At 37.3% G+C, this 23,249-nt stretch overlaps 1 protein-coding gene across 1 annotated transcript in view; it reads right to left on the bottom strand.

Moving 5' to 3' along the window:
• IL1RAPL1 (interleukin 1 receptor accessory protein like 1) overlaps positions 1-23,249 on the bottom strand; it is a 1,361,040-nt gene that overhangs the window by 653,790 nt on the left and 684,001 nt on the right. The window contains exon 3 of the mRNA XM_032620953.1: positions 7,458-7,737. Within this exon, the coding sequence (XP_032476844.1) occupies positions 7,458-7,737 (280 nt within the window). The remainder of the gene's footprint in view (positions 1-7,457; positions 7,738-23,249) is intronic.

Genomic DNA, 23,249 nt, shown 5'->3' with positions numbered 1-23,249 from the left:
ATGTCTGGCCATCCTGCTGGAGAGACAGCTGGAAAGACCACGTGGAGAAAAGGAGACCCTGAGAATTCATGGAGAGAAAGAGGCTCAGCCAATCCTGTATCCTAGTTGATTCCAGCGTCAAGTGACTATGGGCAAAATCAGAAGAACAACCAAGCTGAGTACAGGCCACATTGCAGAATCATGTGTAAATAAAATGGTTGTTGTTTTAAGCCACTTAGTTTGGAGGTGTTTCCCCCCCATAATAGATAACTGAAACAACTGTCTTTGGAGCAGTTTGATAAAAGTAGAAAGATGATAAACATATACTGGATCTCCTTCAAGAAATAGCTCTATATTCTTCAGATAGGCAGTGAAAAATGGAATTTCAGATGAAGGAACAAAGAGTAAAAGAGTAAGGAAAATTCATACTGTAATCTGCAAACAGCAGACAGGATGGTGAGAACACAGCACAAAGTGCCTACGGAGACAAACACCCGAGATGAGTCTAGAATGAAAGGTTGAAGCTGGGTTGTACAGGGACGTGTACACCAAGCAAAGTCTTCAGACTTCATACTGGGTGATAGGGCCCATTAAAGACTTTTAGGTAGAGAAATGAAATAATATCTCGGTTGTGGACATATAATTGCACAACAGTGTGGAACAGTAACTAAAATAGGAAAAATCTGGAGGCAGAGAAACCACTTGAGAGGACATTGCAGTCACTTGGAGAGTAGAAATTAGTATGAACAACAAAGAATGAATTCAAAAGACATTTCTAAGGGTACACTGGAAAGGTCTTATAGCAATTAAGGCAAGCTGAAGAACGTTAAGAAAACAATGATAAATGATAATTTTCTAGCTAGTGTTACTGGAATGATAGTGATTCTATTTATCAGAAAAAGAAAGGAAACATCTGAGGAGGATATAGCTTTGTGGAGGTAAGTATCAAAATAGATTTTGGTACATGTTGAAGTCAATATGTCTTTTAGACAAATAGGAAGAGGGGACTATTAGGAAAGTGAAAATATATTTCCGGTGCTTGTGAAAATGTTTGGATTTCGTTTCTGAGTCATTAATAAGTATTTATTAAGTGAAGCTACTGGAATAAATAAGAAGGATCGAGGAGCAGTGGCTCACAAGCTGACTGCACAACAGAATCATCTGATATCTGGATTTAACAAATCTGAGGTGGTACACGGGCATCAATAGTTTTTAAAACCTCCCCAGTTAATTCAAATATGCAGCCAAAGTTGAGAGCAACCGATGTAGAAGAATAAAGGGAGAGAGTTGAAAACAAAATTCTGGTAAACACTAGCATTTAAGGAAAATTCAAAGAAAAGGTGTTCCAAGGAAACTTACTAAGTTATATATCAGAGAGCTAATAGTAGACATGATAAAGGTCAGTGCTAAAACCAAGAGAGACCCAAAGGATCTGGCAATTCGAATTTCTTTGGCCCTTTCATGTAAAATTTTAATAGAGTAGCAATGAAGTCAGTCTTTCATCATCTCCACTCTACTTTTAAACGCTTCCAATCAGTTTTTATTTTGGTTATTGTATTTTTCAGTTGCTTAATTTCCATGTTTCTTTTTATAACCTATTTTTCTTTGCTGAGATTTTCCATTTTTTTCATTGGTTTTCAGAGATTTTGTAGTTACTTGCTGAAGTATTTTTATGATCAGTGCTTTAAAATCCTTGTCAGATTCATCTCATTGTTGGTATCTTTTCTCGTTAATGTTGTAATTTTCCTGACTCACGGTCAGGTCAGTGAGTATTTTTTTTTTTAACTCTATCCTGAACATTTTAGTTATTATGGGGATGTGGATCCTATTTCATCATGTTTTTCTTTTTTTAAATAAAGGCAACCCTCCTGTTGAAATGTAAAATGTGGGCCAAGTGGATATGTATGTTCAGCTTCCTCCTCAGCCATGCTGACATCTTCCTGCCTTGTTGCCTCCAGCTCACTTCCTACTGGGCTCCACTAGGGGAGGGAGGGTCGAAAATTGGATGCCAACTAGCCCTACCTCGCACCACCTCGTCCTGCCTTTTTGATGGTAGAAGCTTTGCTCCTCACTGATACCAGAGAAGTGAGGTGAAGACTAGCAGTGACTAGCCCTGCCTCACAGGGCCTCGCAGATTCCCACTGCTGCCAGCTGCGGGGGGAGACTCAGGTCATCACTAGATTCCACTGACACTTCTCTTGCAAAAGAATATAATTCCTGCCTACTTCCTCTGGGTGAAAGATGGAAGATCAGGACCCCACTCATGTGTGCTGACTCTACCATAGCATGGGGATCATATTATTGCTGCCTGCTTCCACCAGGCAGGGGATGGAAGATTAGCTCCCTGCCAACATCATCTGGTGGGACAAGTGGAGCAGTGTGGTCATCTCATTCCTCAAGTCCTGCGGTTCCTAGACAATCCTTCTTTCCACCTTTCACAACACTTGCTTTGCTTGTTGGCTGTGTTCTATCCAGCCTTTTCAGTTGTTAGGGGAGGAATGGGAGGAAGGCAGCTACTCCATCTTGGCAGTACCCCATTCTGTTTTCAACTGTGGCCACAGTATCTATAACAATTTATTGCACACTTATTTTCTCTGATGCAAATGATTTGAAGGTAAAAAAAAATGTTTTTTAGAAGTCTTTGTAATTCTAGCATTAGCATATTACCTAGCGATCAGTAGTTATTTCTGAAATGGATGACTGAGTAAATGGATTTAACTGAGTACCTTTTGATAGATGCTTAATATGTACTTTCAATGAGAAAGAAGAACTTTTTAGTCTCTAAAGAGAAAATCAAGACTTGAACAAAGGAACTAGATACTAGATAAAATACATCCTATATATGTAATTTGAAAAAGTGTGCTTTTAGAAAGAACTTAACACACAAAAATCAAGCATACTTCTAACAATGCTAACAATGTACATGTTGAAAATGAAATTCAAAAGGCACTATGATTTATAAACACACCAAAGAAAATGAAATAATTCTGTATAAATTCCATAGAATGTGTACAGGATTGTATGCTGAAAAATACAAAATGCTGAAGAAATCAAAAAAAGAAATCCTAAGTAAATGGAGAGGCCTACTGCATTCATAGATTAGGAGTTTCAACATAGTAGAGACAGTAATTTTCCTCAAATTGAGCTATACAGATTTAATGCAATGCTTACCAATATTCCAGTATAGTTCCTTGTAGACATAGATAAGCTTATGCTAAAATTTATATGGAGAGGAACAGGCCCTACAACAGCTAAAAGGATCTTGAAAAAGAAGGATAAAGTGGGAGGACTCACTGTACCTGATATTTAGTCCTACTATACAGCTATAGCTACACTAACCATGACAGAGTGGTACTGGCCAAGGGATAGACACATAGATCAAAGGTACAGAATACTGAATCCAGAAGTAAACCCAAGCAAACATGCCCAACAGATCTTGAATAAACATGCAAAAGCAATTCTATGGAGGAAGCTAAACTTTTTAAACAAGTGGTGCTGGAGCAACTGAACATCTATCGAAGAAGCTAAACCTTGACCAAAATAAACCTTATACCTTATATAAATATTAATTCAAAGTGGATCATAGACAAATATAAAATGTAAAGCAATAAAACTTTTGGCAAAAAAACAATAATTTTAAAAACAATAGAAAATTTTCAGGATCTAGGACTAGGCAGAGTTCTTATATTTTTGCACCAAAAACACAATCCGTAAATTGAAAAAAAATAATGAATCGAACCTCATCAAAATTAAAAACTTTTGCTCTTCAAAAAAGCCTGTTAAGAGGATGAAAAGACAAACTACAGATAGGCTGAAAATATTTGCAAACCACATATCCAAGAAAGGATTAGTGCCTAGAATGTACAAAGAATCCTCAAAACTCAACAGTAAGAACACAAATAATCCAGTTACAAAATGGGGAAAAGACATAAACGGACATTTCACTGACAAGTATAAAGATGGCCAATCAGCACACGAAAATCCATCATTAGCCATTAGGGAAATGCAAATTAAAACCATGAGATATCATGATACACTGATGGGCACAATGGAAAATAGTGACAATACTAAATGCTGCAAGCATGTGTTGAAACTGGGTCATCACATATGGCTGGTGGGAATGTAAAATGGTACAGATACTTTGGAAGATAGGAGGGCATTTTCTTATGTGATTAAACATGAAACTGTCATACAAGTCAAATTCACTCTAGGGCATTTATCCCAGAGAAATGAAAACTTATGTTCACTAAAAATGTACATGAATGTTCACAGAATATCTATTTTCAATAGCACAAAATGGAAGCAATCCAGATGTCCTTCAATGAGGGAATGAACACTGTGGCAACGTCCATACCATGTAACACTACTTAACAATAAACAAGAATGAAAAACCCAATTCCAATATTTTTTTTTTCTTTTTTTTTCTTTTTTTTGGCCGTACCGCACAGCATGTGAAACTTCCCTAACCAGGGATCAAACCCATACCCCCTGCAGTGGAAGCGCAGTCTTAACTGCTGGACCACCAGGGTAGTCCCTCCAACATTCCTGAATTGCAAAAAACAGACATGGACAACAGATTAGTGGTTGCTGGGGGTTTGGGATTGGGGTGGGGAGGTGGATATGGACAACAGAAGGGATCCTTGAGGTGATGGCATTGTTCTGTATCTTGAATGTATCATTGTCAATATGCTGATTATGATTTTGTACTATAGCTTTATAAAATGTTACCAGTGAGAGAAACTGTCTAAAGGATTCATGGGATCTCTCTATATTATTTCTTGCACATGAATATGAATCTACAAAATAAACTTTTAGCCAAAAAATAGTGTGCCAAACAACTTGGTATGTTACAATTTAGAGGACATTAAATTACTTAGACAAGCACCAGCTCGCTATGCATATTCAACTGCTAATAGGGCATAACTCGGAAGAGGAGGATTAAAAAATCGGGAGTCGAGAGGAAAGGAAAATTTCATTTTTTTAAAAGTAAACTTATTCTTTTAACTGGCAATAAAGGAAAAGAAAGTAGTTACACAGCTCTCCTTCATTCACTTTTTCATGTAAAAATAAAACATTCAAGAAGGAGAAAATTGAGTAAAAAGCCAGGTACCACGGAACCAAGAATTACGTGGTATTATTCTATCCAAAATAGCTACTTATAGATGGGAGTAGGAAAGCTCTTGTTCATTACATTGAGAGTAATCTTAGGCGTTTCCGTTATTTATACCATTGACTTGTACATATTTAGGTGTAAACACTGTACATGAAAACGCTTGTTAAAACTTTTCATTGATAAGTTAATAACCCAAAACACTTATCAGAAAGACTAGAACCTTTGAGCAGCAGCTAACATTTTCAAACTTCTAAAACTCTTCGTAAGTGGATTATTTAAAAACGAATGGTGACAGTTTTGTGGTCTGATAGCTAACAACATGCCAAAATGTCAGTGACTCAACTAACAGCCCTGGGCTCCCTTCACGTCATCAGCACCAAGGCATGCTATTTAAACTGCTGTTTATAATGATTTTGAGTACCGCTTTCCAAGTTGGAACAGGAAGCCGGATCAACACTAGCTTCAAATCAATTGGAACACTCGAATTCCAGTGACAAAAGCATCCTTTCCTGCAGTTTTATCGCTTTCTCTAGAATACCACTTGACACATATAAAACTTTAAGGTGTTTGTCTTTTAGTTTCACCTTCCATTAAAATATAGACACACGAACATATGGCAAATGTCACTGTTCTTGAAATTCTGTGACCTTCATTCATTACTGCAAATATAAATTCAGACATTTTAACGCAATTTCTGAGCATTAGATCACTGTGTATATTTAAACACATCAAAGGATTGCAACTTCAGTGCTTCAGAAATTCAGATTACTAACATAAACACAACCTTATTTTCCCATCAAAAATAAATAATGAAATTAAGTGTTAGACTATGGACATTCAGCTCAATTCTAATCTCAGATAAATGAGGACATACATTTGCCTATCTTGAAGAATCACCTCCTACACATGCATCAACAATCAGAAATAATGTTTTTTAAGGAAATGCAGCAGATATGAAATTAAATCTGATAACTATTTGTCAAGTAAGAATAGCCAGTGCAAACAGTACTCTCTAACTATATTAGTATGGCGATTATTTATCAATGCACCTACAAAAACTTTACTTCTATTAAGAGCTAAACGTTTAAACATAAAAGGGTTAGATTCCCTTTTTTAAGGGAAAGAACAAGAGTTGGCAAAGGAATAGTGCATTTGTTCTTTTATAATACATTCCACATTTTTCACAAGCAGAACTTTATTTGCATTCATTTATATTTTCCAAAATGAACTCTGATTTATATGTCGTCAGCGTTAAAAAGATAAAGTTATGTTTAACTTTCATCTGGCTTTGACCTATTTTAACATCCTAACACACCTGTAGCCATAACCCTCCATAAAGGTTATTCTTATAGGTTGATGATGAGCAGGAGACACAAACCTTATGATAGAGGAATAATAGCTGCTAATGAGAATTTCAGAAGTGGAAGTTGAATTTTGATTTGAAAAAGACACTAGGTGATTCTGAGACTTTCTCCAAATTGAGAATGAACTGCTTTAGATTTGGCTTTATATATAAGTCGAAATAGGGACACAAAGAAATAGATTTAAACACACCCTCTATATGCATATACCCTGCTTTGCCAATGTTCTTATAGTCTAATGACATCCACAGTCATTCACAGTCCATGAAGGGCTAAATGCTTAACCTGAGACTTTTAACTGCTAATGTGATACATGGATATTGTCTTAACGCATTACCATTAAGCAAAGTACATATATCTCTTCCAAAAGCAGACGAAGATATGCAGATGTGTGATGGGTTTCTTTGTGGATTAAGGGCACAGGCTTTGTTATCAACTTTTGCATTGGCCCTGAGGGACCCAAAATATTTTTGTATTGACTCAGCATTTTTAGTCAATAAAATGATCTGGAACATACATAGCCTTCGCATTCCCTAACATGGCAAGGCTGCTTTCCTCTTCCTGTGCACATACACGTTACCTAAATCATCTTTGCAGATGTGTTTGAACCAGAGGTATCTGTGCTCTATCTGTCTGTGAAGGGCAATAACAAAATGTTACAACCCATTTAGCAATAAACTACACATCCTTTCTGCAAGTCTTTGCTTACATTTTATTTGCAACGTTTCACCTCCTCTATAAATTTTATTTCATAGTCTTTAGTAATTTCTGGCAACATAAGTAGATACCCAGATGGTATCTCTTTTCTCCATAAGCCAGAGATAATGTCTCAATATAAATTCCAATGCCATCTTTTTATGATTTAGATTCTAAATTTTAGAAAGCAGCAACACACACAAATATTGAGACCATACCTTGAGGTGAAAGGGATAGCAGCAAAATTTAGGTATAAGAAAGCAACATGTGATATAATTGATTCAACAGTAACAAAATTAAGAGGATACCTGATGACACAGGCGTAAAGACCACTGTCCTGCAGTAATGTTGGCCGGAACCAAATGGAGTCCTCTTCCTTGCTCATTCTACTTCCATCAAAGGCTATTGGCTCTTCAAAGTCTCCGGGGCCAGAGCTTTTGTACCACATCAAACTGAGTCCAGCACTTTGGGCTAGGGAGTAATTGGCTCTGATATAACCATAAAAGAGTGCACATTTGATTCGAACAGGCTCTCCCACCAAAACTTGGTATTTCTTGATATCGACAGACCAATCTGTGCATCCATCAGCTGTAGTTTAAAAAGACAGAGAAAGAGAGAAAGAAAAAACATTAGAGTAAAATGGAAGCAATTAGTTCATTCATTCATTCAACAATATTTATTGAGCATCTATATTGGACAAGATTCTTCTCTAGGCACAGACTATGCAGCAATGGATAAAACTCAGAAGGGCACTGAAAAGTAATTTATCCTACTAACAAACAATATATTCAACACTAAGTTCGCTTCTGCTGATATTTATTCTTACTTTAAATCAGTGTTATGGTTATTGGCTTATGGCCTTCTCCTTCTAAATCCACGTGTTTGCCTGTTCTTTGAAAATGGATCTGGACCTGTGAAACAGTTTTCCTTTGCTAGCTGGCACTGACGCTTTGTTAGTAAAGTGTTCTGAAGAGAGATTTCAAAGGAAAGGGTTTGCTCCCTGGTTCCAGCATGCTTGCTTGGAAGGCTCTTGCAGTATGCAAGGCTTTTCCAGAACGTGGCTCCTGCAGTGGGTGCTTCTCCAGGACCCAGGTCCTGCAGTACACGGTAGCAGCTTGGTAATTTTTAAGCAGATCCTCAGGTGAGACACCTTCTCATGAACAGCTTTCCCAGATACCTTAGAAGGCAAGTCCCTGTCCAACTGCAGAGGGCAGACTTCCAACCAGCTCTACCGGGGTGCCACCTCAGTGACTTCTGCCATTCACTAAGCTATGAATTTTCCCAGTAAGGTTTGGCTCTCACTCTGGGAATGGGAAGATGGGAGCTTTTCTTTGGGTGCTCTCAGCTAGGGGTAATGGCGGCCATTCCTCTATTCTTTACAGTTATCTTTTGTTGCAGACTGAACGTTTGTGTCCTCCTAAAATTCATATGCTGAAGGCTTAATCCTGAATGTAATGCTATTTGGAGGAGGGGCCTTTGGGAGATAGTTAGGTTTATATGAGGTCATGAGGGCAGAACACTTATGAAGAGAGTAGTGCTCTTATAAGAAGAGACACCAGAGCTTGCAACCTTTCTCTTTCTCCTTCTGATTACTTATAAAGAAGATGCCACGTGAGCACACAGCTAGAAGGTGGCCATCTATATAAGCAGGAAAGAGGGCCCTCACCAGAAACCAAATCAGCCAGCACCTTGATCTTGAATTTCTCAGCCTCCAGAACTGTAAATTTCTGTTGTATAAGCCACCCAGTCTCTGGTATTTTGTTATGGCAGCCTGAGCAGACTAATACATCATTCCTTCTTACTAGCCAATCCTTCATTACTCCAATAACCTATTACATTGAAAAAATCTTTATATAAGTTTTCCTTGTTCAACTTAGTGTATTTTTTTCTCTCTGATTGGATCCACACAGATAAAATGAGGAATAAGTGCTGTACAGCCAAACAAGACAGAAAGAAATACAACAAAAGTGGGTCATGCTCTAGTAGTGATTCACAGCCAGAGACGCAGGTAGATGGTTACTTTGCTGATTTCTGGGAGCATCAGGGGAAGTGTAAAGTAGAAACCATGGTGGGAAATGGAGCTGATGGGATGGGAACTAATTGTGTTTTCTGAGTTTCTTGGAAGTACCATCTTCCAAATGGCATCTTGGCACCATTTTTATCACCTCTCCCCCCTACACACACACACACACACACACACACACACACACACAGAGAACAACAGGTCACCACAGGGCAGGTACATCACCAGTATTATTATCATGGAGAAGTTGTGGACCTCCTGCCTAGAGAGGGCACTTGCTCAACCCCTAGCAACAAAATCAATCTGACATAGCTCACAGTATACAAATGCTGAGCAAAAGGGCAAAAACCAAGAAAAGAGGACCTCTAACAGCAGTAGCATCTGAGTACTGCAAGCAGGGTTTAACTCACTAGAGATTAAAAAGAGGGCAACCTGAAGGATCTGAGAACAGGAAAATTCATGTAGAATTCAAAAGAAGGAAAATGATCAAAATGAAAAGGAAGATGCATATTAGAGCAAAGAATACACATAATTATGGAATTATCCAAATTTCTTATCTTAAAATATGATCTAACATCTGATGAGCACTTAATTATGTGCTGAGTTTACAAATTTTCATTCCCCTTTCACAAAAACACCCATTCAGGCTTTGGCCTCATTTTTCCCTCTACATGGAACTTTTGTCACCAATCAACTGCATGGCTTCCTCCCTCCCTTCCTCCATATGTCACCTCCTTCAAGAATCCTTTTCTAACTGCCCTACCTGCAATACCACCTTCCTATCCTAGTCACCTGACCCAGATTGTTCTTTAATATTTTTTCACAGGACTCATTGCTATCTGACGTTACATCATGTACCCAATTTTTGCTTGCTTTCTGTCTCCCCAACAGAACATAAGCCCCTTGAGGTCAGGAACTTGGTCCTTCTAATTCACTTCTTTAACCTCAGTGCCTAGAACTGTGCCCGCTAACCAGCTCAACACACACTGACTGACTGAGTTCTTGAATAAATAAACAAAATAATGCCAAGATTTACAATTGAAGAAACTCAACACCAGCTCATATGTGGAAGTTCTGGTATTCTCATCCAGCTACATATGACCCTAGAATTCATTCTCTCTACCACCATGGTATTCTGTTTCCTAATAAAGGTAATTTAAATTTCACACCATTCTTTAATTTAGTTTACTTTTACTACCAAATGTTGGTCTAAGATTCCTAATGAAGAGCCGTATCGAGGTACTGTCTAGAGTAACTGTGCTGGAAGCTTGGTGGACATCAACAACATCCAAGTCATTACCATCACTCCTGCCAATGACTGCCACAGAGCTGGCTCACCACACTAAATAGGATGACAGAACTGTACACAAACAGAGATGTCAAGGTTACATAATTACATGCAGTATTTATCAACACAATTTTGTACATTTGTCCCATTGCATGAAACGAATCCTAGGTGGGATTTTATTTTAAACAGTTATAGTTCTGGCAATAAGCATGAAATTATCTTGTTTTACCACGATATGAATTATAATACAATTCTAGAATTACGGTATTGTAACTGAGGCCATCTGTCTCAGAGGATATCACTACCAGTGCAAAAGGCTGGTACACCTTCAAGTTAGCAGTATAAACAGTAAGATGAAATTATTCAAATTCTCAAAAGATTTGTAAGGTAAAGTAAAATGCTTGAAGCTAAAAGCAAAAATACTTAGCCTAGAAATTTCTAAAAAGTTAGTAACAAATTAGATCAAGAGAACAGAAGGAGAGTTGTGTTTTGGGGGATAGATAGAGATATTAATACATACTTTCAAAATATGCTTACTGAGAATAGTGTTGAAAGAAAACCATAAATATTACTGAAAATTAGAGTTATTTAGTATCTATTGGGAAAAAAGTTTCAAACAGCTCTGATTCACATGCCAAGGAAAAGGCAGAGGTGAAATTAAGAAATACCAGCACCTTGGATATCAGAGACACTTTATGTTAATTTTAATGTGGAAATAAAATGTAGGATCTGTGGCTTAGGAAGTATTACTACCATTAGACTAAATGTATGATGTTCAAAAGTAAACTATAAATTTATTAATACGTTAATACTTTTTTGGGGAAAGATGGCAAATAATATAAAGAACAATTCAAGATATCTTCAAATTATTTTGATAAACACATTTAAATAAATGAACATATATTTTTTCAATAATTAAAGCATTTTATTAAATAAGTGAGGAGTGCTATTTTTTTTCCTTTGTTAACATTTCACCGCATTTGCATACATTCTCACTCTGCATGTATCACAATTTTTTCCTAAATGATCTGAAAATAAATTAAAATAGAGACATAATGACATTTCACTCCTAAAATACTTCAGTATGGATCTCCTTTGAATAAAGACATTTTTCTTATATAGCTGCAAACCGTGTTTTTCTTAATCTTGTCCAGCGGGACATCTCAAATCTTAAAAGAAAATGTGGTAACTTAAAACCTAACTCTTGATGACAAGAATTGCCAATTATATGTTCAGTTTTTCCTTACTTCAGTATATAAGCTCTTTTGGCTTGGAAACAGTCATTCCAAGCCAACATATTTCCATATTTCTATACACTGTTAATTCCATTATGTAAGTTACCAGGTAACCTTTATTATTTTTAAATTATCATTGGGTAATTCTGCAGGACAATAGTATTTAATCGGTTTTTCTGTCTTTCAGAATAAAATATCCTTCTGTAAGCCTCTCTCAGAAAGTTAGCTATTGGTATTCTCTTTCCCTGATGAGAAGATTCCATGGAAGTACTCTAGTTCGATGTCTCCTATACAGCACATACTCCTTCAGAGTCAATGGGACTTTATAAAGCCATGAAGTTACACTGGGGGATGAGAGTAGGAAGCACCATATTCATTTATTTTTGTTACCGCCCATAATATTGTAGATTATATGAAGACGGTGATGGAATTAAGATTCAGAACTAATTCCTTTACAAGTAGTTCATATTGATGTACTATTTTATGGACAAAGGCTGCATAGATTGGATAACGTAAATATATTCAAATAAGGGACTTCCCTGGTGGTCCAGTGGTTAAGACTTCCGCTTCCAATGCAGGGGCCTTGGGTTCAATTCCTGGTCGGGGAACTAAGATCTCACATGCAGCGCGGTGTGGCAAAATTAAAATTAATTAATTAATTAATTAAAATGAGATTAGGGAAAGCATTGTTAATTTGGTCACTACTACTACATATATAAGACTGCAAAATATGTCATGGTAACAAGCTTGAAAGTTTCATTCTTTAAAAAAAAAGTTTAATCATAGAGCTCATATATAATGCACCCTAATATGAAAATGTAAGACTTTACTTATAAAAAGGCAAATTATACTACTCTTGAAGTATCTACTTGAGTAGGTACATTGGAACAATGATAAAATAATTAAGGCATCTGTGATCGTTTAATAGAGGTCCCCCCATCCTCTTTACTAAACAGATCTATCCATTCTTCAGCAACTTAAGAGTATTGCCTGCTAACAGTTCACAACTGTCTCCTTCTCTTGAAAATAACCCTTGCTTGACAAGAACCATCTTGGTAGGGAAGTTTACATCCCCTTGGGTCTGCCTACTGCCAATAAGTGACTGATGTGAGTGCAAAAAAAAAAGGCTGTTCCTTTGCCTCAAGTAGAGACAATTGTACAGTGCAGTTCGTGTTCCAGAGCTCCTCTGTGTGTGGACCAGGCCGAGCTTAGAGGTTAACTGTGACCTATTCACTCAGCTCTCTCCCCTTTCCTGCCCTGCCTGCCTTCCTCCCTCCCTCCCTCCCTCACTCCCTTCCTCTTAAGTTTTCCCTGAAGAGCACTCCATCAATGGTGTGCATCAAAAATCCTGTCTTAGGCTCTGTTGTAGGAAATCTGATCTAACACAGATTTATATATTCATGTAGCAAGAACTACCTTCATTCCAGTTTCTGTCCTAGGGGCTGGAGACATGAAAACATAAAAGACACAGCTCTTGTTTTCAAGGAGCTCACACTGTAATCCAAGAGACAGACAGAAACTGAAAGCACAATGGAAATGCAATGATAAAGAAATGCATAGGGCTAGTCAAGAATATGTTCCATGAAGAGAAAACATTTGAGAAGTCTGTCAGAAGTTAGCCATTCAAAGAATTGGCAGACAGATATTTAATTTGGAGGTGAACACAAAAGCAAAGGCACAGAAATAAGAGATAGCAGAGTTTCGCAGGAACTACAAATGGCTTTGTGGTGTAGAAACAACAAGTTTAGAGCAGGAAATAGCAAGAGATGGAGGGAAAGAAGTGGGCAAAGACAGACTGTGGAGGTATTTTTATAAGATGTAAAAACTGTGTGGTTTCATTGTGAAAGCGATGGGGAAATATCACAGACTTTCAGTCAGGGAGATGATGGACACAGTCTAATATGTTCAAATATGCTATTCTGACTGAAATTTTAGGCAGACACATAAGGTAGAAGGCTTTATCCAGGAAAGTGATGTTACTGAAGGTCTGAAGTTGGGCAGTGGTAGTAGAGAAGGAGAAACGGGGAAGATTTAGGAGGTAAAATTGGCAGGAGTAAGTGAACAACTGAATACAAGCATCAAGGAAGAGGAATGATATTAGTTTACTCTGCAAGTCATATCTTTTGTCACAGACTGAAATATCTTTTGCATTCAACAAGAAAATCAACCATTCACGTCAAGGGGTGGGCTCTGTGAAAAGTTTTTCTAATTTATTCATTTAAAATCTTTTACGCAATGAAAATGTAATGAATTTTTTTTTAACTTTTTATTTTATATTGGAGTACAGTTGATTAACAATGTTGTGATAGTTTCAGGTACACAGCAAAGGGACTCAGCCATAAATATACATGTACCCATTCTCCCCCAAACTCCCCTCACATCCAGGCTGCCACACAACATTGAGCAGAGCTCCCTGTGCTATACAGTAGGTCCCTGTTGGTTATCCATTTTAAATACAGCAGTGTGTACATGTAATAAATTTTTAAAATGACTCACAGATAGACCTGAATGTGTGTGTATATATATGTTCATATTCATATTTTTTGAAAACTTGCAATGATTAAAAATAAATATCTGGCATATTGGCATCATTTGTCTCTACCCCTAGTGTGCTTGGAAAAGCCAAACTTGAGACATGACCATGGCTAGGGAGTGTAGGCCATGCACATCAGCTACCATAGACATGGAACAAAAAGGCTGAGGCTAGATTTCAATGAGGTGAATTCTGCTCTTTGTCTGCACTAGCTGCTACTCTTTCCACACATGAACTTCATAAATGAAAAGTGGCGATGCTGGAATCCTTCCAAGGAGGAAGCAGAGGTGCCCCCAAATTATCAGTAGCAATGATTACAGCAAAATATGACATGTTAATGTTTATAGTATATGTTGGTTCACACAACACTTCGTCTTCATCTCTACTTTCTGGATTATGTTTATCTGATGTGAAATATTGCCAGATTCTTGCCTTTAAAGATATATACAATGTGACAATTTTGGAAGAGCTCTTTCAAATACTTTGGGTGGTAAGAACTGAGGTTAACTCAAGAGACTCTGCCAATTATCAGGAATCCAGTTTCTAGAATACCCTTTATCTGACAAAGCCTGGAAGTTATCATCTGCCATGCTCTCAATGTAGGTTATCTCCAGGTGGGTGCAGGCCTTGCTCAGGTGTTATCAAATTTCTTCTAAGACATGGTTCCCTCTTTATCAGGAGACAGGTGATGCCAAGGCAAATAGGATCCTGGTACTATAGTTACCCCTCCATCATACCTTAGCCTCCACATTCTAGCAGGTATCCTAGATACTAATACACAAAAACCCATGCATTACATAACACACACTTGGTAAGGATTTATTCTTAAAAGTGTTTGTATTCTTATGATTAAAAAAAAAAGGGGGGGACTTCCCTGGTGGCGCAGTGGTTAAGAATCCGCCCACCAATGCAGCGGACACGGGTTTGATCCCTGGTCTGGGAAGATCCCACATGCTGTGGAGCAACTAAGCCTGTCCGCCACAACTACTGAGCCTGCGCTCTAGAGCCCAAGAGCCACAACTACTGAGCCTGCATGCGGCAACTACTGAAGTCCGCGCGCCTAGAGCCCATGCTCCGTGACAAGAGAAGCCACCACAATAAGAAGCCCACGCACTGCAAGGAAGAGTAGCCCCTGCTCGCTGCACTAGAGAAAGCCCACGTGCAGCAACAAAGACCCAACACAGCCAAAAATAAAAAAATAAAATAAAATAAAAGGAAACAAACAGGAGTGGTAGTTTCATAACCTATCCTTTAGTTTCTTTTCTCAGTTGAGATCATAATTCTATTAAAACTTACATCATGACATTTTACTGAACATTTTATAATAACTACATAATAGTCCATAATAGTGTTACATATAATTTGCTTAGCCCTTCTGCTGTTAGCCCACCTTAAGTTTTTCCCCTAGATTTGAATGTTCTCAATAATTCTGTGATAAAATAACTTTATATACAATGTACCACAACCATCCCCTCAAAAAAAAAGTGTACTTTCCTCAGGAAATAATTCCAGAAGAAAAATTCCTGGATCAAATAATACATTTTCAAAGGCTTTATACAAAATTTTAAAGAGATTTTCAAAAACTGTCTCATAACCACCTTTCACAATAGCCACCTAAATAAGTGCACTTTTTCCTTCATGTGCTAAGACTGTATTAACTCTTATGCACTATTTCTTAAACTGAGCACCAAGTATAGTTTGCAAACTTTGGTGTCTTAAATTACAAAAATATAGCATCATCAGGAACATCACTCATGGAAGTCCTAACCATGGCAATCAGAGAAGACAAAGAAATAAAAGGAATACAAACTGGAAAAGAGGAAGTAAAACTGTCACTGTTTGCAGCTGACATGATACTATACATGGAGAATCCTAAAGAAGCTACCAGAAAAATACTAGAGCTAATCAATAAATCTGGTAACGTTGCAGGATACAAAATTAATGCACAGAAATCGCTTGCATTCCTATACACTAACAATGAAAAATCAGAAAGAGAAATTAAGGAAACAAACCCATTCACCATTACAACAAAAAGAATAATATACCTAGGAATAAACCTACCTAAGGAGGTGAAAGATCTGTACTCAGAAAACTATAAGACACTGATGAAAGATGGAGAGATATACCGTGTTCTTGGGTTGGAAGAATCAATATTGTGAAAATGTCTATACTATCCAAAGCAAGCTACAGATTCAATACAATCCCTATCAAATTACCAATGGCATTGTTTTACAGAACTAGAACAAAAAAAATCTTAACATTTTTATGGAGACACAAAAGACCCTGAATAGCCAAAGCAGTCTTGAGGGAAATAAAAAGAGCTGGAGGAATCAGACTCCCTAACTTCAGACTATACTACAAAGCTACAGTAATCAAGACAATATGGTACTGGCACAAAAACAGAAATATAGATCAATGGAACAGGATAGAAAATCCAGAGATAAACCCACTCACCTATGGTCAACTAATCTATGACAAACGAGACAAGGATATACAATGGAGAAAAGACAGTCTCTTCAATAAGTGGTGCTGGGAAAACTGGACAGCTACATGTAAAAGAATGAAATTAGAACACTCCTTAACACCATACACAAAAATAAACTCAAAATGGATTAAAGACCTAAATGTAAGGCCAGACACTATAAAACTCTTAGAGGAAAACATAAGAAGAACACTCTTTGACATAAATCACAGCAAGATCTTTTTTCACCCAACTCCTAGAATAATGGAAATAAAAACAAAAATAAACAAATAGGACCTAATGAAACTTAAAAGCTTCTGCACAGCAAAGGAAACCATAAACAAGACGAAAAGACAACCCTCAGAAGGGGAGAAAATATGTGCAAACGAAGAAATGGGCAAAGGATTAATCTCCAAAATATATAAACAGCTCATGCAGCTCAATATCAAAAAAACAAACAGCCCAATCCAAAAATGCGCAGAAGACTTAAATAGACATTTCTCCAAAGAACACATACAGATGGCCAAGAGGCACATGAAAAGCTGCTCAACATCACTAATTATTAAAGAAATGCAAATTGAAACTACAATGAGGTATCACCTCACACCAGTTAGAATGGGCATCATCAGAAAATCTACAATCAACAAATGCTGGAGAGGGTGTGGAGAAAAGGGAACCCTCTTGTCCTGTTGGTGGGAATGTAAATTGATACAGTCACTATGGAAAACAGTATGGAAGTTCCTTAAAAAACTAAAAACAGAATTACCATATGACCCAGCAATCCCACTACTGGGTATATACCCTGAGAAAACCATAATTCAAAAAAATACATGCACCCCAATGTTCATTGCAGCACTATTTACAATAGCCAGGTCACAGAAGCAACCTAAATGCCCATCAACAGGCGAATGGATAAAGAAGATGTGGTATATATATATATATATACATACACACACACAATGGAATATTACTCAGCCGTAAAAAGGAATGAAATAGGGTCATTTGTAGAGACATGGATGGACCTAGAGACTGTCATACAGGGTGGAGTTAAGTCAGAAAGAGAAAAACAAATATCGTATATTAACGCATATATGTGGAACCTAGAAAAATGGTACAGATGAACTGGTCTGCAGGGCAGAAATAGAGACACAGATGTAGAGAACAAACATATGGACACCATGGGGGGAAAGTGGGGGGCTGGTGGGATGAATTGGGAGATTGGAAATGACATATATACATTAATATGTATAAAATAGATAACTAATAAGAACCTACTGTATAAAAAAATAAATAAAATAAAAATTTAAAAAGTACAATCCACAATAGTACCCAAATGCCATATTTATTTTAATAAAAAAAAGAAATCACTTATCTGATAACTGAATGGCAATGCTGTCACAGCCATTATGTATCAACTCTGAATCTCTGACTGAATTCATCACACACAGTTTGCTCTATTTCAAGCTATTTTATTCACTATTATAATTGGATCCATTCATTTCTGTATACATTTTCAATGAAAGATTTGGTTAATTTCACCTTTTTGTATCTCTACAAAACCCTCTAGTTGGGCCATGTAACAGATAAGAGTATGTGCATACAGATAGGTCAAAAAGTGTTGCCAGCTTCAGGCATTTTATACCTTTGGGACACTTGTTGGACACTGGATTAAATATCAACATGATGAGCAACAAACCAAACAGAGATCAAATTTAATCTGTTTCCCATTTTAGAGGCACCTCACAGGAAAGACCTGTTGGATGGCAGGACGCCCACCCTGCAAACTCATCCTTAAGAGAGTAACAAAGTTTAAAGTGCATACTTACTTTCATTTTGTTTTAGAGCATACAGCAGAATAAAATTCTATTTTTTAAGCTTACAAGTAATAAAAGTCTTTAAATTTTAGAGCAATTCCAAGTGGGCTATTGTTTGTAGCAGTGAAGACACAAAACTACATATAACACAAGGCACAGTGGAGAGGTTCCATGAGTAAAGACAGCATTGCTGAGGAAACACAGAGCAAGAAGTTTTGCTCTATCTCAACCCAGAACTATTTTCTATTTTTCAAGTAAACTAATGGAGGAGAAATATATAACTGGGAAGAGCAAAAAGAATATAAGAAAGAAATGGAATTTTAACCATATCTCAATTCAAAACTTGATAATTGTGAAGAGAAAATTCCAAGTCCATGGGATATCCCAGTTAGTACAGCAAAGGGTAATGTTCTAAAACAGTAGGATGGGGTGAGGAGAAAAGCACAACCAGGTAAAAATGAGATCAGAAAAGTGGGATGGACAAGACACCAGGCCAAGAAAATTGAACTTACCCCAGTAGTTTACCAATTTTAGTGTGCATCAGCATCAACTGGAGGAGTTGTCAAAAGACAGATCATTTGGCTTCACCATCAGAGCTCCTGATTCAGAAGGTGTCGGTTGGCACCTAAGAATTTGCATTTCTAAAAAGCCCCGGGATGATACTTTTGAGAACTACTGCTCTAGTCAATGGAGCAAGTGGAAAAAGTTCGTGAAATAAGTGGTATTTGATCTACATTTTAGGAAGATCACCCTAGTGGCAATATCAAGGCTGGATTGGAAGGAGACAGCCAGAAACAGGGAGATCACTTAGAAATCTCTTACAATAGTAGAGATGAAGTAAGAAGTGGGGGAGATTGTAGAGGTAGAATCTACAGGACGGGGAGACTGATCAGACAGGAGAGATGGAGGGAAGGAGTAGTCAAGGATGACGCTGAGGTTTCAACCCAGGACTCCTAAGAGGATTGTGACATCACTAAAGGAAATAAGGAGCAGAAGCAGGTCGAGGTGGCAGATGACAAGTGTAGCTGGGGTAGAAGGCCCATTTGTTATCTTACAGCACGTTTTCTGCATTTATCACAGGTGTTTATACAGCAGAACGTATTGCTTGCATTGCCTATTCTGTGCAACGAAAGCACTGCTGTGTATCTTTTTCATACTGTGAGTTCTGCTGGGCATTAGAGTCCCCTAGAGTTAGAGAAAGATTCAAGGGAAATGGGAATGAAGTCTGCTGTGTATTTTAATATGCATTTGTTTTCATATGAATAATATCACAGAGATTAATTGTCTATTTGATTAACTTCTTGCAGAGATTGTGGGTGAAAATTAAACACACACAGTTTGTGTATTGCTCCTTCAAGTGAATTTCTAAGTGAGAATTTTAAAAAAGGTTAGAGCCATTTTTTTTTTTTTACTGATGCTGAGTCTATTTTTATCACTGTAGAAGTCTCATGAAAATACATAATATGCTATATACATATTAGCTTTACACACAACTATTTGGGCATTCATCTGCATTTACACGTGCAATCATATATCTATTATGACGGGAATCTATTGACATCCTGTATTTTGTTCAGGGTATTATGAGCAAGTATCTGTACCTCCTGTGTGATCTTTGTTTCTCATCTTTGTCATGTGTGTAAAAACAACAGTTCCATTTTATTTGGGTAGAACTCCTTCATTTACATAGTATTTTCATAAACACTATCAGACTGCAGCAAGAAAAAAAGTGGTAATAAATTCAGAAAAAAATCATGGGGACTTTTTTGTATTTTTTCATGTGTACTTAAAGAGCCAGGAACAGAAAAAAAATCAAGTATAGAAGATTTCCTTGAACCTTAAACTCTGCTTTTCAGAGGTTTTGTTGACATGTTCTCAGGTATTCTTTAAATAATCAAAGCAAGTAGAAATCCATGTTTAGACAGTAGAAAATTACATTGATTCAGATTTTGTCATTTTTGGCTTTGTTTTCCCGTGTCTTTGAGAGTGCAGCCTCTGGGTATGGGCTGATAAATTTGAGATGATGCACTTATGTGAAAAACTGTACTGGACAGTTGTTGATATGGACATGCACTAAATTCAAAGCAAATTTAAATAGTCTCAGTGTTGCTGAGCAATTAAAAGATCCAAGTGCTGGCTTAAGTGAGATTATCTTCACAGTCTCTTTATTAATACTGATTAAACTCAAAACTAGAGGAATCTTCTGGCCTAGCAGGTGCTACTTCATGATAATGTTTATCACAGTTAGTTATTATTATTTACATAAAAGTTTAAATTCTCAAGGAATGGCAGTTTGCTTTTTATTTGGTTAACTAGTAAATACTTTTAAAGAGGAACATGTAGCATATAACTTTTCATGGTTCATCCAGCTCAATATCCCTTCTTCGGCTGCGGTACCAAAAAGCCGTAGCTAGGTTCCTTCATGTACCTCTCAAAGGTTAAAAACCTAGACCCTTAGCAGTCACACCATTGAGCCTTTCCTTTAATATGTTTCAAAGAGAAAATATCTGAATTTTGGGGAGAAGGAATGGTTCAACCATATTTAGTGTGAGCCACCTGTGGAGGGAGGTGCTCCACTGATTCATTCTTTACTGCAACAAATATTTATGCAGAAACTGTTATCTCAGGCACTGCTGGGGCTGGAATAAAGCATTTGGTAATCTTACTGCATATCACATTAAGCAGGGTTCCCTTCCTTTGTTCTAAACTTGTAGTTTATATTGTTCCCACTGTATTGTCATGGGCAAGATGGGACATTTGTCTCAAATGTTACTTTATTTTTTCAATCTAGTATTCATGGATATTTTCAAAGCTAAACAAGGCACTGTTGTGGGTCCCTTGTAGTGATCATTCATTAATGTGTTTTTAAAAATATTTTATTGTTCCCTAGTTTTCAAAGGCAAGTTCTTGTCTTTGTATTTGACAGCAAGGGTCACACTGGCCTATACAAAGACCCACTTGGGTGCCATGCAATTATGAGAAATAAATATGTACTGTGAAATCTATCAAGCCTGTGCATTCTCTTTATTTCCATTACCGTACCATGAAATAGTCAATCACATTATTCTTTTATTCTATAAATTGGAAAATACTGAATAATTCAACAGCTCAAATTTCAGAACTTCATTCAATGAGGAGCCACAGTCCCTGATATCTATTTTAATATGCTGCCAGTTATTGCAAGTCATAATAGTACAATACAGGGCCCAGGATGAATATCACTCACTGAGTTGTTTCCTTGAATGGCTTCGGGGTATGAAGTAAACTATATTACATCACTGTCCTCATAATGAGATCGTTCTGCTGGATAAACAAGCTCCCTGCAGGCCCTACCTGCTGATAGGACCCAGTGAACCAAATATTTAACACTTCACAGAGGCTCCTCCCTGCCTTTCTTCAATATTGCATGCATCATTTTCAAGAGTAAATTTGATGCAAAGAAGTAGAAAATTGACCTACTGACTCCTGGGTCCATTGCTACAACCTGGCTTAGTAACAAAGCTTCAATTCAATTTCTGGGTCCTGTGAGATAATAAAAGTTTCAAAGTTCCCAATAAGATTGTTGAAATCTAAATTCTTATTCTATCTGACCAATTTACACATGGCATTCAGTGAAACCAGTCCGCCCAAGGAAACCACTGAAACAAAGCATGGAGTTAATGCAGTGTTAGTTCATTTGCTTGAAACAGTCACTGAAAAAACTGACTCATGCAGAATATGGAAACTTTTTATTCCAGTGTTTAAAAGATGACACCGTTGCCTCAAAAACACATCTTCTACCATTAAAACGATGGCTCATGCACGAGAAAAACAACACAGCTTAGAAATAATACTTTGAGAGTTTTCACATGCGAGGATGTTAGAACATCAAGTTTGGCTGAGTTGTGTGTGTGTGTGCAGTGTGTGTGTGTGTTGCTTTCCCCCCTAAGTTCAGCATTACAATTTTAATAAACTTACTGTCTCATAGTTTCCTTTCATAAACTGTACAGCAGAATGATGCAAAAAAGCATGTCCTTTTAGTCAATAAGTCATGTACATCACTCTCATCATGGAAGTACAATGCTGTAAGTTCTTTAACACAATCAGGCAAAGAGCACTATGAGAGTGTTAGCTTTTTCTAGGGGAGTCAGAAAAGGACTTCAGGGGGGCATGTAATAGACGGGGCTTTAAGATTCATCATAAATTCAATGATGGCAACTCTAAGAAGTGAAAACAGGCAGGCTAACAATGTGAGTAGTGAAATAGTGGGGTTATTTGAAAAGAAGTTTGGTTTGGCTACACTACAGAGTTTGCAGTCCCAGGACAGGCAGTGATGGAGGAAGTGGTTGAAGAAGAAGGGCAATTTGTTTATTTACCTACCCTCATGCCCAGACCAGCCATGACCAATTAGTGCGAAGATGACCTTTTAATCAAGGGCTGTCAATTCCTAGGCAGGCAAATAACCCATGTCTTGGTTTCTTCAGAAAAGAATGAACCGGTCCAATCAAATTCCTCCTCTCTGAAGAGAAACAAAGTGCTTAAGACAGATTTAGGCCAGAGAAGCTGTGATGATCACACGTAATTCAAAGTTAAAACAGAAAAGCAACTATGAATAGAGAAAGCTAGTCCTAGAAGGTAAGAGTGGCGAGAATGCACAAAATGAATTTTAGGAAAAGCAGAGAGACAAAGAGACCCATTAAGGAAAGGACCAGAGACCAAACGAAGTCCCTAGAACTTAATTCTTGACTTCTTTTTAGTTCCAAACCT

Source organism: Phocoena sinus, chromosome X (assembly GCF_008692025.1).
Source record: "Phocoena sinus isolate mPhoSin1 chromosome X, mPhoSin1.pri, whole genome shotgun sequence".
NCBI lineage: Eukaryota > Metazoa > Chordata > Mammalia > Artiodactyla > Phocoenidae > Phocoena > Phocoena sinus.
The sequence above is the reverse complement of the archived record's forward strand: the minus strand, read 5'-3'. Positions and strand labels throughout refer to the sequence as shown.